We start from the raw sequence: 16,751 nt of genomic DNA on the forward strand, positions 1-16,751 counted from the left end.
TGGGTAAAGGTGAGCTTGAGTAGTAATGCCTTTTTGTACTTGTCAATGACGTGACTGAAGACCATCTAAGTACGGATAAAGCGACTCATGGATACATGCTTCGTGTAATGTATTGCTAAAATCATTTCACTCCGTCACACATTCTAGGCTAAAGTATTTGTATGAATATTTTAGTTTTCAAGATAATACGTGCACCTCCAAAACCAATGATTACTTTAGTTAAAAAAACACTATCAAAGATTTACAGAGAAATAAAAGTACAGCATTGGTCACCTTTTAACCACAAAAACATGAGAAGAGATTGAGGGCTTAGTATTTTGTTAAAAGGTAAAGTTTCCAAACTTGATTATTGACATATGAAACAAAGGACAATAGAAGACAAGAGATCCCACCCACCTTCAAATTCAAAAATGTGAAATGCAACTAGCAAAGAGTGGTGAAATCTATAAAAATAACAAAATTCCCAGGGCTGCTGCTACAAAGGATTTGCCCCATACTACTACCACTACCACCAGTGCCACTATCTTTCTGAGAAGAAATAAGAAATTACAGTACTCCATTCCCTCATTAGGTTTTCCGAAATATATCTTTAGTAATAAACTGCTAGAAAAAAAAGAATAAAGTTAACATACATTTAAATAATAAACTTTTTAATTAGAACCCATATAATTATAAAGATTCTAAATTAACGCAAGACCATTATTATAATGTTTGATCAGTTTAAAGATGCTATGGTGAGTAACTTTAAATGTAAAAAAAAAATCATGCCTATATTCCCTAAACGAGCTTATTCTGGTTAAACAAATGTTTACTTATTTGGCTTTAAGAATCATTTACTTCTCAAGATTCTTCGTTCACTTGCACAATACCAAACTTGCACTTAGAAAATACATTCCAACTGTATCCTATCCTTAAACCATAACCTTATTAGCTCTGGCCTCAGCACCAGCATAAGCAAAATGAAGGCAGCACAATGCATTGACGAATGCTGCTGTGGCAGCACAAGCAGGGAAAGGCAACTCACCCCACGATACACATAGCTCTTACACATCCATTCCGCAGCATTAACATTAATGGCCAAAGGGGCCAGAATAGGTTTGCTCAGCTGAAATCACAAAAGGTCAAAGGTGGAAGTCGAGCAGAATTCAATTCATTGGAGATCATTAATTAAGAAGAAATAAAATTAAGAGCATCACAAAATGAAATCAAAAGAACAATGCTGAGCATACAAAATAAATGTAGAAAACATAGAAACTTATTTACAAAAAAATAAATCACACTATTGTTGCATTTAAAAAATAATTTCCTTTTCAAACCAAAACTTCATACGTTACTGACACCATACTTTAAAAATATATACTTTAAAACTAAATAAACAATACAGTATATGATATTATAAGACATCATATTCTTAATTGTAAAAAAACCAAATTTTCAGAAACATTCCAGCATGAAGAAGGCAACTGCTCTCAAAGTAGTAGAGTATCTTTAACTATATACAGTAAGCACATGATTATATTTAAGTGCAATTACAATATTAAACCTTTTTTTATAGTAATGGATGATGCATATTCAAGAAGAAACAAAACAGCTCTACTCAAATGCCATAAAAATTAATAAAAAGACCAAAATCAAATGTAGAAGCATGAAGTTAACTAAATTTTTAATACTTTAAAAGTCCTTGAAAATCAAAACTAAAATGCTGATTTTTTTCAGATTCAGCTCATGTAAAAAATTAATTTACCCAAAGAAGGTATTCAAAGAGAGAAAAAAAAATTACCTTATGGTTTAACATAAGACAGTATCCATTTTACTGTGATACAGATTGTGTAAATTTTTCAGCCCAAAGGAATTTGAGTGCCTTTAAGACTCAACCAGCCAATCCACACAAAATAAGAGGTTTTGACAAAGGAGAAACCTATTTTTGCTTAGGTACTATGCAATTTCCAAGGACTTTATTGCAAAGGGAATCCAATGTGACATGGAAATACCAAAGAAACATCATCTCCCCTGGTCTAGGGCCAGAGTTTTAATGTGCAAAGCTCAGACTCAAGTGTGTATGAGGGAGACCGATGGAGTTAGGTCCTACTAAACAACTCACAGCAGCTTCAATGATGAAAATCATTGTTAACTAATGACAATAGTAATATGAATGGCAATGCTACTTGCACCAAGCCATCATCTTCCATACTCATGCGAGAATCAATTGTAACCCTTCCCTGACAAGGCTAGGGAGGAGAGAGGGACAGTACCTTCCCAAAAGGAGGTCTTTACTTGGTCAAAATCCCTTTTTTTTTGGTTAATGTATTGTTTGGTCTCCAAGGACTAATACCATAACAATAACTGAGTAAAACTTGTGTCCCATAAAGGACTAATGTCTACAACCAAACAAAACTAAATCATGAGTATACGGGCGAGATGAAAACTTACAAGTCGGACATTCGCCACATAAAGGAACAACTCTGGACAAGACACTAGATGTCTGTCATTAAGCTTCTAATGAGAGATGTGGTTGGTTTTGTCCCTCTTCTATACAATTTTCACTTGTAGGAACCACTAAAGAGTCGAGTACCACTTAGATTTGTTTCAGGTAGTGTCTTATAAACACCCTATGTCCAGACCAACCTTTAAAGTTCCTTATATCCTGAAATTGCATAATAGCATAAAATGTCAATGATGAGGCAGTTTTTCTCACATGTGTTTTAGGAATGGCGAAACGATAAGCTTTCTTGATAAGGGAGGTCATCAGAATACGGATAGCCCAATGAAAGGGATATGTCGGTCTGCGTATTCTGAAACAGATTACCTTCTAAGGACATGTATATCTGCTGATATAATAGCAGGGTAGACACTGGACAAAGGACACCATCTCCTAATCTTAAAACTGTTATACAAAGAGGGTTCCCCTCTGAAGAGGCTTTTAATTTTTGGCCAAAAATAAAAAGAACACCTCGTGTCAGAATTAGGAGACAGTCAGCAACATGAACCTGTCTGAAAAAAATATAAAATCCACAGTCATTATATGTAAACAAGCTGATGTGAGAGCCAAATCTGACAGGCATCATACTTAAGTAACAGTGAAATACACTAGGCTATGTTAACCGAAAATTATACGGCAAGGAATTAAACAGAAAAACTATTAATTAAATTAAAAGGGGGGTAAAAATTAAAAAAAAAATAGATGAGTTGATAAGCTTCAAAACTTAAATTACCTCCACGTTGTCAAGAAATCTGGGAAGGAATGAAGACATACACTGTGAGAACCCAATCGCATGAACAAACAAAAAACGCAAAGCGATCTTGAACAGTAATTTAACCCCTCTATTATGCTAAGAATATTACTAAGAATATTAGATAACTAAACCCTAACTTAATTCCTGTTACTTAACAGTAGAGGGAGGCTTCTCACTTCCCAAAGCTGAGTAGAGACCACATCGCTCCAGTACTGTATTAATATTGGTTCTCAGTGATGAATTATCATTGTTTACCAACTATTTTTCAGCAATGTGGGTCTTGTGATGGGTTCAATAGAGCCTGAAACCATGGTTCTCCCTTATACACACTGAATCTGTGCTTTGCATGTTGAAAACACTGGCCCTAGACCATGGGAGACAATATTTCTTTGGTATTCTTATGTCATTGGATTCCCTGTTCAAGCCTTTCCAGTAAGGTCCTTTGGAGATCACACAACACATTAACCCCAAAACCATCTTTGAATAAAAAGAAATGCCTTCACTTAACCTGATTCAAACAGGAAGGTTTTCTATTAATTTAATTTGTATCCTCTGGAGGTAAAAGTTATTTCAGCCTCAATATTAGGGAGAAGCCACTTACTTATAAAAAAAAAGCCATTTTAACTGACATAGGGACCAATAATTTTAAAAAAGCCTCTTACCTAAAATTCTTGATATGATACTTTTCTTCGAGAATTCAAGTCTATTAAGTTCTATGTATTCATAAAATTAGATACGGTAATAAAATACTGGTATACAATTTCAGTATGACGAGGCAAAATTACAGTTAAACCTCTTAATTAGACCAGTGAATCACTAATTCCTAATTCTTTTACAGCTGTATTAAAGTTTTTTTAATATCCATTCTTATCAGTACTTATAAGATTCACTCATACACAAAACATTTTGTATTCATGTCTTCCCATCGTACAAATTATGAAAATAAAGACAAAAGTAATAACGATGATGATATATCTGGGAAATTTCACTTTACCCTTACAGTATACTTGTGATATAGATAAAGTAGGAGAAATTATTGTAAAAAAAAAAAAATAAAATAAAATAAAATAAAATTTTGGGGCTGGGATTTGCCTCTTCTAGGTTTTTATTCTTCTTTGGACATTTGCTTCTGGCAAATCTAATGTACAGTATACAGCAATCATTTTAACTGTAGCCTTTTCCCTATATTCTATTGCTACTTTTACTTAATCAAGCCCAACATATGTTCGTAAAGTTGCTTTTCATGTCATGAATTACCCTACCGATTGTTTTCTCTTGGTAATATTGTGCAACAAAAGTATTGCATCAGCTGTTATCACATCAGAACTACACAAATTTATACCCACAAACATTTTCTAAGCTGAGTTGCACATGATATTAAAAGAACTATAGTTTCTATTTGCAAAGTCATGTTTTGTGGGAGAGTTAAGTACTTATTTCAATGAACTTCCCTGATGTAAATATAGGTTCTTCTCTAGAAACTCGGTTTAATTGATATTTACACAAATTTCTTTAAATTTTCCATTTAATTTTCTTTCAATAGAGACACGTCTAAAAAGGAATGAAACACTTTAGCAGTTAAAAGCAAGAAGCACGGGGTGACGCAAGTCTCTTTGCTATTTTAGTTTCTCTGTCCAATCGGTTAGACATAGTCTGTCCTCTAGATTGTTACAATTTTAGTATGTTTTAGGATGTCTTCCTCTGTATCTATTAGCATTTACTGCGTGGATTGTCAAAGGGATCTGTTTCTCGGCGATCATGACCCACATTCTCTCTCTGTCTCAAGTTGGGACAGTACTGTGATTTACATAACTGTTGAGAGGAGTGAGAATGCCTCACTATTCACCAAGTGGAAAAGTGTTTCAATGATTGCCAATCAAATTAAAAGCTCTACAAAGGAAACATGTTTTTAGTTATAGGGGAAATCCAGAGAAGACTAGGCTAGTTGATTAAATCGTGGATCATTAAAATAATACCACGCTAGCACCACGAGTTTCAAAAGCTCTTAATGTCCAGCCTGACTTGTTATATATCAGACCAGTAAGTCTTCGCTTAAAGGCGGTAATTCTGACCCTACCTGGCCTGTTGCTAACTCTAACCTAACATCTCAAGTTGAGTGTATTGATAATAGTGATCCATCAAATATGGGTTCTGAAAGTTCATTGTGCCATACAGAACTGAGATTCTCTCACAGAGCCTCGAATTCTTTATTTACTTTACAACCCCTCTACTGCTAAACCCTTGCATAACTACAATCCAGCTGCTCTTTTAGCGACTATATTAAAAGGCAGAAAACCGAGTTGGTAGTCTGGATCGTAATATCCCTCCAATCACTAAAGTAAGCGCTTTTAAGTTAAAACTGAGCGCTCTTATATATAGACTAATAAAAAAAAATATACGCATGGAAGACCAAAGTCAAAATACCTAATTACGCTACAGTGAAAATGACATGCAGTGGGCATTGTTAAGAAGAAAATATATACTGTATCTCTCTCTCCAGGTCTTTTTCATTCCCTAAGCAATACTTTCAATTTTCTCACAGTTGTATGGAATCCAAGGTCATAAAAATAAAATCAAATTCAGTTATTGTCAACTACCACATTATATTTCAATAACTTAGGTCAGACCTAATTCTAAAGCAAATTTAACTTAAAGTAACTGCCTAAGAAACCTTAAAGTAGCAATACTACCCTAGTGTTGCAAAATTTTTTTACTTAAAAAATATTAGCATTAGGGGGACTATTATATAATTAGAAATGAACCCTCCCTTTTTTAAAAAAGATAGGAAAACATCAATTGAGTCTTCTTTACTCTACTGTTAAGCTATTTCCTTATTTTCAAGTACAAACTAAATTTAGTGAGAAGTTTTTTCGTACAACAGATATCAGGAAGAGAACAACTGAAGGCTATTTAGCTTCAAGTGCTCTATGACTTAGCTACGCTTACCATTAAAGTGAGTTAACATTGTCCTAGCATTATCTATAGGGAAAGATAGCAAACTTACAGTACACTAAACTTGAAGGTGCAAGATTTTGACTCCGCTCAGATAAGATCAAGTTAACTTTGACCTGCAACAAGGACACTACCTGCTTGATTTGCTATTTTTTATTGGTCTTTATCCCCAAGATTAAGTAAAAAAAAAGTTACTAGTCGATTTTTTTTTCTTAATTTTACCAGACGGTGGTCTCATGACGAGCATCAAGTTGTTTGGTTTTCAAAGAGATAACAATTTAACATTCATAGAGAATGGACCTTCTAGAAAATGAAAATTTCACTCCTTGGTAGAGGTTTGTGGTTTTCACATATAGCAGTTGTTTCTTTTAATTTTGTTCATAACTTTAAACTCATATAATGAAACAATACTAAATTTTCTTAACTCTCACACTCAATTATTAAACATACACAGTTGGAAGAAATAACTAAACTGAATGAAAGATATAAAAATTAAATAAAAAATATTGAACTAAAGAATTACTAAAAGAATGAATCACCATTGTGTCAATGACTCACAAAACAAGCAAACTCAATCAATTGTTTCAAGTAGAGATTGAAAGAAATTTTAACTCTCTAACCAGTACTACTGTACCAAGACTAGTTCCTAAAGGGAATTTATCAGATAGAGGCCTAAACTTTTGTATGAACACAAAAAGTTGTAATATATAATGTTGATTTCCAATTTTGTCAAATGACAAAAAAGACAATAATTTTGGGTCAAATTAACTTTTAACTGCTGCGGATGAAGTTGATATACCTGAATCACATTGTATTAGCATTATAAAACATTGTTAAGTTCTGCTTATTCCAGTGGTTGCTTTTGGAATGATCTCCAAACAAATGATTACTGTATGATGATTCAAATTATATATACTGCACTTACGAAAATACGGACAAAAACACAAGTACAAATTTCAAATACACAGTAATATGAGAGAATGAAAACATATTTATTAACAGAAATATAATAAGCAGTTGGTTAGTAAACATGATGGCAACTAACAAAAACATAAAGCTCTTTACATCATGGAACGAGTTACTTTATAAAAATCTTAAATAAATTAAATATATTCTTTCATCAATATATACCAAATTAAACAAAGGACTGCACATGTAATTGGGAGTAACTTTTCCAAATTTATACTCAAATATTTTCTTTGAATATGTCAAACCAGAGTCCTTTAAAATAGGGATACATCTTCAGCGTAGCTGGAACTGCCATTGAATGGTTAAAAAGGAAGTTGGTTAACGATAGGTGGCACGAGGGGAATGCTCCACTCACCTGCCTGTCAAAGAATAGCCACTTTTGTCATTAGGCTCAAAACTGAGTGTAGTAGTTGAGGGGTTTAATATAATTCAAAGGAGTCAGGTTTGTAAGGCTAAGAAAAATACAAATTACTTTTTTGCTATTTGTTCCTGCGGTATTTGTGCACAAACTACTCATCCTTTAAAATAGTCAGACTCACTCATTGGTTGGGGGAAAGTCCCCTAAAACCCAATTGTAAGGTTCTTTCATTCCCTGAACAGCCAGCCTGGCTACTGGGGTAGTCAAGCCAGCCTACCCAGCCTCAGCCCTGGACCATGTATCTCCAGCCAGCCAGGCTACAGGGATAGCCAAGCCAGCCACCTGGGATGCGGCAAAGGGCCTTGGTCCCGACCCAAACCAGCCGGGAGCCATTCACTTCTACCAAAAGAGAGATAGTGCTGTGAAGAGTCCTACAGGACTTTTTGGACTACTACAACTTCTAAGAAGAATCAAATTCAGATAGGGAAGAGGAAGAGTAGGATAGCTTCCCAAATAGGATCCTTACCCTCGATTGCCTATAAGATGGTGTTTGTCCAGAAAGACCGATCACCTGATACAGGTGCAAACAGCGGACACTGTTGCACCAGTCTCAACTTGCTGAATGACCCTGAAAGTACAGGTCAGTCAAAAAACTCGATAGTGGCTCAAAATTGAACAACAGCTGCTTTTACCCAAAGGCCATGATAATAACCGATCCCAAAGGTACAGGTCAGTGTGTGGACTTTGTCAGCTATACTCTCCAGAATGACACAAGTAGTGTACACGATACCCTTGTCACCTATCATATGTTGCCGGAGATCGGTCCCATTAGGACTATTCACCTGTAGCTGATGAAACAGTGATGGCTGTCACACATAGCTCACGACTGTTAGCCGCCCTTAAGGTACCAGCACTGAGTATGCACTCTGGTGGGAATGAGAAAGGCATATCACATACATTCTCACTCTTCCCAGAAACATGGTGCTGATATTTGGTTTGTATAGAACCCCTTACCTGCTCCAGTAACAGTAACAATAAGATCATATTATGCTTGCTTGACTGACACCAAAGGTACCAGTTAGTGTTTAAGAATCGTCACCCTCCCAGAGGAGGAAAGTGAACGCTGTAAACCCTAATGAGATTTTAACGAAAGGCTTTCCCAAGTAACTACAGCATCGTCTTCGTCATCGTCTTTTTAAGCAGGAAAAGTTTGAAGAAAGGAATGGAAGTGGGAGAAGAGATGGGAGAAGAGATTGGTGAAGAGGAAGAGAGAAGGTGACCTCTCCTTCCCCCTTGCCAACCATTTTTCCTTCCCAAAGGAGTCATGGTCTGGCTGACCAAAAATGACTGCTCTCTCCCAAGGAGCAAGCTATGTGAGCTTCCTCCAGACATAAAACAAACCACTAATATGGCAGTTTTGTTACTAAGGGAGTTCTAAATACACTTACTGACACAGCAACACAGGCATGACAATCCAAGGAACGCTGTAAGCGCTAAGTGAGCCTGCCAAAAAAATATCTTTTACTATATTGCAAACACGTAAGGCTAAACACAGTCCAAAATTATTAACAATTTCCCAGTGAAGAGACATGAAGCAAGAGGAGTCATGTTCTGAACTTGTCGTCTTTCTGATTGGAAAAGCGAGAAGAACATGGGGGGAGGGCAATTAGTCACCCTTCCTCAAGGGAACACATCACATGGCGCTCCAACGGTCTGTATCTTCACAGGAACAAAATTCACCTAACCAAATGCTCACCTTTTGGTGGGCTTCCGTTTACATGCAAGAGTGCTTAAAAAAAAAAATACAAATGTAAGTAAGAAAAGATCCAATGTCTGTACCTGTTGCATCCAAAGATAAAAGTGGCTGTTCAGTGACAGGCAAGCAAACGGAGCTTTGGGGCTTCCCTTTCACACCACCCGCCATTCAACAACTACCTTCTTAACAGTTCAATGGCTGTTCTGGCACCACTAAGGCATACCCCTATTCTAAATGATGAAAGGTTTGAAGACATATAGGAACAAATGACTATTATGCTGCTGACTAAATTTCAAGAGCAAAATACTATTAACTGTCCATATGAAATTCCATTTGTAATACCTTCAATATTACATAATAATCCCTTAAAATATGTCTCTTTACTAATAAAGTAATACCCTAAGACTCACAAAGGGGAAGAACTGATTTAACGCTTATAAACATGTGGAGTAATGATTATGACAAGCGAGACCTCCATCTAGTGTGCAAGATGATGTGCAAAGAAAACAGATATGTACTGAGCTACACTTGTAAGTGTGAGGTCTTACATGACATGATCATTGGCTCCAATTATTCATAAGAATGGATAAAACAATAGGCTGTAGTTGTATGGATATATTCCTTCATAATCTTGCAGTTTTCAAATTTCTATTTTATATTAGCTCTAAAATATTGATAACTTTTACTGGTCTACCACAATTAAAACTACATTTCAACTGGTGCCTGCACTCGTATGACTACTTACAACCCTTACTCAAGATATCTAAATTTATTATTTCTATGTTAGCATTAAAGAATATCGAGAGGAACACCATGAATACAGTCACTGAAATTTTTCATAAAAAAAGATCACAAAACTGTTAGCAAGCCCAAACAGTTACCATATCCATTAATAGCCAATTTACCATAATTAGTATAGTCCCCGTTTCAATTTGGCATATGTATCTATGGTTAAAAATATAAAGAACCACATTCCTTATATGGCAGCATCACATAAATATAAAAGAATCGACATATGGGTTGGAACTATCAAGAATATCTACATACCTCGACAAAAGAACTGTTAGTACAGGTGATGTTGAGAGCCATACTCACCTTTTTGGCAGTCAACCCTGACGGGGGATGCTCCTTCACATTTTTCCTTACAGTTATGGTTGATGCAGATCCTGAAGCTGACCCTGAGCCTGGACTTTCCCCAGCACTACTAGAAATGCTGCTCTGTATTGAATCGTTGCTCCTACTTGATGCCAGTTCCTCAAAATCGTCCCCTAACTTCGCTTTGATTATTTCTTCCATCTCGCCTATCAAGAACAAATTTATTACAAATAGAAATAACATTACTATAATTACGATTAAATTTATGTCCTTTTTTATGAATATTTATTATCATTTCTTCTATCCTACTTACCAAAATCAATTTCCCCATTGGTATGTAATATTACAATCATTCCCATTAATGTCGTTCTTTTCCGATATTTACAACCAAATCTGAATATCTTTCCTATGTGCAGAAGATAGCATTCTTATAGCAATATTTGCAGAAGTAAATATTCTATAATTCCAAAGAAAAGACAAAACAACCTTTTGAATATAGTATCAACACTGCCTCTTGGATCACCTCATTCTGTCTAAATTGGCTGTAAACTAAGCATTTCTTTGTGATATTCATATTTATGGAAATAACTTAACTTTTAAGATTCATAAAACATTAATTGACATCAACCTACTTTACTCCTAAATATTGAGTCTTAGTAGCACAAAATTCTTTACAAAATTAATCCAGTTTGTAAAATCATTTGCATGGCATAAAATATTTCAACTTCATCCCAAAAGTGTACGCAGTTTTAGGTATCAACCAGTACTACATGTGTTTGTATGTTTGTAACTTGCAAAATCATGAAACTTTTAAACATTTTTCTCTTACTTTACTTTTTAACTGTTGGCATTGATAGCATATGCAATACTACATATAACTGACAAAGCAATTTATCATTGTTTTTCATAGTACCACTAATTAATATAATAATCTTTATCACCTAATTTTCTGTTTTATTTATCTGCCCCAAAACCCCTTAATTTTTTACAATTATTTTCGCAGCAAATCATAAAATATTTTTCAAAAAACTCTAACTTGTCATTTTGACTATTCACTCATCTGTTAATATTACCTTTGGGGGCTTTATGAATATACAGTCCAGTTCTACCTTGTCCTAAATTCAGGTCCTCATAGTTTCATATTATTTTTATCCATTCAAGCCATTCCTCTTATCTGCCCTTATTTTGTATATGGCTAAGCTAAGTGTTGGTGAACTAATTGCATCTTCAACTACTCTGCTGCTTTGCTATTCTTCTTGTGTCTAAATGATTCTAATTAACATATAATCTTCCTTTATACTGTACATTAGGTCCTTGGGTTATGACAGACTCACCTTATGACATTTTGTAGATATGATGCATCTCCAATAAGTAAAGAAGTGTGTTTATTTTTCTTCATTTTTGTATGATTCTAAAGTATATTTCTGTCCTTCATATTTTTCTTTTACCTGTAGTCCCTAATTATATTTCCATGTAATAAAAGTGTATTTCATGTCGTAGACTATAACTCTACTGTACAACACTGCATCAGCATGAGGGGTTGACTGCAGTACTGTACAGTATTTAGGCGTGTTCCAACTAACGTTAAGATTAGACTTAAATCAGGGCATAGGATCAATCTCCGATGCAACCCATGGACCACCTGTATCTTACTAACTTCCCGTCTCACTTTTAAACATCGCACAGTATATATCCATACAATTAGTTTTGCTTTCCCTTTTCTTATATTATTTTAGGCTATGACAAGAAAGTGTAAGAACTACTTCACACTGATGCCCAAGATCTGTATCGTAGCATGAAAATTACCTTTACAGAAAGTGATCAAAATAAAATCCTTTATAGCCAATGTGCAGTCATCAAACCCAGCAAGCGAGGTGCCACAAACAAGATGTGACAAGGCAAAGAAATCTCAAAAGGTTAATGACTATTGGTTAGCAAAAAGCTAATAGCATATTTTACCTACTTTGATAAAAAGTAATCTATTTAAATCAGGTAACTACAGTACTTTAAAGAATATCAATACTTACCCATCAAATCTAAACTTTGAGGTGATGGAGTACTTAGGCTGTCTGAACTCGGAGACATGATGCCGCTCTCTATAAGTTCGTACTTTCGCGTCCTGAAGAAGAAGACATACAACTATAGATAATTAATTAACACATCAGCATAGCTAAATGTAAATCTATTTAGAATATGCAAAATCAAAGCAAATGCATTTCCCGTCCCTACTCAAAAACATAGATTTTTGGTACAGCCATATTCTTATAACTTTTGAAACTTGGCAAAGTTCAGAAATATGCTTTCTATATTTTCATATACTTTACATATCCTTTGGAGAACACCCAATAACTGTATACTGTCAAAAAGGACAGATACAAACAATACACCTTTCTCAAGAATTGTAACTAAGCCTTTCACATTCATCTCTAGAACTGTTGAAATTGTTCAAAAAAGGGCATTTTCACTTGGAGGAAACATTATAACATTCCTTTTCTGTTAAACATCAAACTGAAGAGTTAATTCATTTTGGTTGAAATATGTTATGGCTTTATTTCATGTGATTTAGGCTCATTAACACCTCGTTTCCCTCCTGTTTATTTTTGCTTAATTCCATAGTGGTCTGGAAGCAATTCTTACTGATAAATATAATAAAGACCACCAGAAAACTGCATACCACTATCCACAAATAATACAGTATGTATAAATGGCATACGGGTACATAAATACAAAATAAAGAAATGATTAACGGACAAGAGAACATACAGCAAATCTCTTACAACTTACCCTGGAAGAACACTACTTTCATCTCTTATATTAATCTGTGAAGCTCTTTTGTAAGTTGTTTTTGCTGAGAAGCCTGGAACATTACCACCTACAGTACGAGGTCTCCGCTTAACACCCATTACTGGAGATGAAGGTGCTGAGCGGGGCTTTTGAGGTGAATCACCTGAAATGACAAAAATAAATCACACAAGTCGATAAACTGAATAATTTTAATACAGCATATATAAACTTAGTCCATCTGGAATATAAAGTGTCAGCTTAGCTTTGAAGTCCTAAGGTCCCGCCAAATGGATATGCTCTTTCAACATTGTCTTCATATGTGGCAAAAATGTACACACTGCATATGCATAAAAAAATCTAGTAAAACAAATTTTTTTTTTAATTAATTTATATTCTTTAATTGTAGGCTACTCAGTTGAGTCCCTTGTCAGGCTGGGAGGAACGTAGAGAGGAGACGTCCCCTTTTTTGTTTCATTTGTTTGATGTCGGCTACCCCCCAAAATTGGGGGAAGTGCCTTGGTAGGCCTATATGTATGTATGTACATTCTTTATAGATATATAAACCTTGAGTCCTTTGAGAAAGGTTATGTCTTTAGTAGAGCTAAAATGGCAATTAAATTCATTAAAAAGGTAGTCATTGACAGGTGGTAACCAAAGTAGCTCACTTCCCTGTCAAAGGCAGGACTGAGAGGGGTAGTTGAGGTGGGAAATTTAGCTTTCTCCATGGTCCTGTACAAGAGCATGTTATAATACTTCAGCAACTCCCTCCTTGCCCATCATAGGGATGAGTAGGGTGACAGCCTGTACTAGGTATGTAATTTTTCTCCTACAAAAGAAAAATGTAGTCTGAAAGTAAATATCTGGCCTATGATGACCAATGAGTTTGGTATTCATTCCATCATTCTTCCCCTCATTAAGGAGAATGAGAATTGCATATCTAGTCTAAAGGGTGGTGGTCAGAAGTGTAGCTTAACAACACAAATGTGGAGGCAAAATCCTTATTGTGCATTATATATAACACATGGTGACCCGAGAGATACTCTGGATTGCAAAATGTGAAAGGACCAGGAGATTTTCAATACCCAAAATTTTATAGAAGCAACAGGGAAACAGGAAGGTGGAGCACCACTGTTTGATGGAAGGGTAAGTCTTACAAGAGGAAGAACATTCTGTTACCTTGGGGACATACTGAACTGAATTTGGGTATTAAAGAATATACTTTAGTAAGAAAAAATATATCAGCAACAGCTTAATGAAAAGAAATGACTCTTAAACTATTGGCAAATATAAATATCTTTTCCACGGATATATAAAAAAAACTAAGACCTCAAAGATTGAGACAGTTTTGACATGTGATAAGAAGGGATAAGTCGCAGTTAGTCAGAAAAGTGTATGTGGGTGAAGCAGAGATCATTAAAAAGGTCAACAAATAAGATTAATTTCATATCTAAGTCCACAAAGTAGAAACCTGATGTAAAAATGTTAATAATAATAATGAAGTCTATTGCTCTTAGTTTTATTTTTTACACCACCAGTGGGAGTTAATCAAAAATTAAATATATTACCATTAATCCAAGATGGGGGACCTCCCTCCTCTCCAATCCGGGGTTGATGAATCTCTTTGATTTTTCCCCGGATGTCTTTGTACGTTTGTCGACTCTTCTCCTTAACCTGTTTCCCACCTTTAGTTACCTGTTCAGAATAAACAATGCTACAGTCATCTACTCTTATCAAAGCAAATCTTCATATAAACAAAATTATTTGATATCATAAGGAGCTAGAATCTTATAATATTTATGAAAAAAATTAGACATAATTGTATAAAACATTCAAGAGTAAATTTCTACAATAACACTGGGTAAACAATATTTCACAATCTACTTATACAATACAAAAGCTGCTAAAATCTGTGGCATGTATTGGTGATCTGTACAAAAGCAACTAAAGTGCTAAGATTCTACTGTACAGTAATACGCTTTGCTATTCTCCAACACAAAACTGAGACTGACTGTACTACTGCTAAAAATTTATATGGGACTTGATCCTGTCTTCTTTTTTCTCACAAAAATAATTATCTTTTCGTTACAATAAAAAGGAGGAGGATATATAATGGAAGAATAAATCAATCAACATTAATACCATGAATATACAACAGAATCCTCTCCATTACTCTAGCATATGCAACTAAAATGGGGATCCAATAATGAAGTGTGAGAAGACTGACCCTTTTACATAAAAAAAAATAAAGTCTAAAACAACCACCCCTTTCCTTAATCAAATGGAACAAGCAAATAATCAAATTCCTAAGTAATACAGAGTACTTACATAGTCCTAACCTGCAAACATGCCAAAATTTCCTTGGTGATATGGTCTTGAAATGACAAGTATCAAACATTTACTTAATGGTCTCCTACTTTCAGTTTTGGGTTTTAAAAGTTTTTAACTTTCTCAGTATAACAATTCTGTTTTGACAATGATGGCACAGTATTAACATGACTATAAAACAGTATCACCCTTCGGTGCCACAGCAACAAGACTGATATATAAAATAGAATTAATCCTATAAATTTTCTGTACCTTGAAATTCTTTGGCATGACAAACTTTTACTAAAATACTTCATTAACAGAAAAAGAGGCACAAGAAATTCTATTAATAATACATTTTTTACATCGAAGAATGTTGTTGACAGAAATGAATCCACCTCGAAGGACAAAATGTCAATAAAAACATCTTCAATTTCTGAAACTTTCTTTGAGCAGCAAGCAAAAATGGGCTAAAACAAGTTTCCAGCTAATAACAACCATACAGTATAGTACAGGACCTAAAATAAATTTTGGGCTTCCTAAATACAAACATTTCCTTTTAATAGTTCCCCCAGTCAGGAGGATGAATAGATGTATGGAATTTGAGCCAAAAAGCATGGCAATGGGGCACGCAGTGCCGAGGTTTAACTAGAGGAAAACCCTGCATTTGCAATATTAAGCTGAAAACTAATAGGAGTTTGAACAGCTAGATGAAGGAAAAGAAGTAGAACATAGGTAAAGAAAGAGGCTATAAAGCTGGTGCAGTTAGGGCTCAAGGGACACTGTAGAGATCTCTTAGTAATGGCTACAATGTCCTGCACTGAATTTACCAGTGCAATTACTCTTACGTGAATATACTGAGTTACTTACTTTTTCCTGGATATGAACCAATAACTCAGTGTTATCCAAACTATAAAAAAAAATTCTCCATCAATTTCATTGCTTTCTTAACCAATATTTCCAAAATTTGTTTCCTCTATTTAGATTTTAAGCACACAAAAAAGAAAATTTTCCTAAGGCAAACATACACATTACTTTGAAGGTTGGCTAGATGACCTTCAAACTCAAGTAGAGTAAACACTGTACTATTCAATGCCTATAATCAGTTAACTGATTATGTAAAAGTTAGCGGCAATCAATAGGTGTAATAAATAGCACAGAAGCAAAACAAACTTGTTATCAAGTTGAAGTTGGAAAATTGTGGTTCATAATGTTTAAGTCAAATATGATCATGACATACTATGAGCTATTCACTGGAAAGCTATCAAAATGCAAAGAAAATAGATTAGTTAGTGACATT

General features: G+C 34.7%; 1 protein-coding gene across 8 annotated transcripts in view; it reads right to left on the reverse strand.

The window, feature by feature from the left end:
* The window catches only part of LOC137617326 (DENN domain-containing protein 1B-like), a 90,434-nt gene that overhangs the window by 19,067 nt on the left and 54,616 nt on the right, over positions 1–16,751 (reverse strand). For 7 of the 8 annotated variants that reach the window (XR_011039618.1, XR_011039619.1, XM_068347345.1 and 4 more), the window contains 4 exons: positions 14,713–14,839; positions 13,148–13,310; positions 12,391–12,482; positions 10,364–10,569 (listed from right to left, as the gene is read on the reverse strand). Coding sequence is in view for 6 of the 8 variants with exons in the window: in XM_068347345.1 (XP_068203446.1) it covers positions 10,364–10,569; positions 12,391–12,482; positions 13,148–13,310; positions 14,713–14,839 (588 nt within the window). In the remaining 2 variants the exon portion in view is untranslated. Of the gene's footprint in view, positions 1–1,024; positions 1,106–10,363; positions 10,570–12,390; positions 12,483–13,147; positions 13,311–14,712; positions 14,840–16,751 lie in introns of all 8 variants that reach the window. The other variant, XM_068347347.1, reaches the window with a different exon arrangement.

This window comes from Palaemon carinicauda, chromosome 23 (assembly GCF_036898095.1).
Source record: "Palaemon carinicauda isolate YSFRI2023 chromosome 23, ASM3689809v2, whole genome shotgun sequence".
In the NCBI taxonomy this organism is placed as follows: Eukaryota; Metazoa; Arthropoda; class Malacostraca; order Decapoda; family Palaemonidae; genus Palaemon; species Palaemon carinicauda.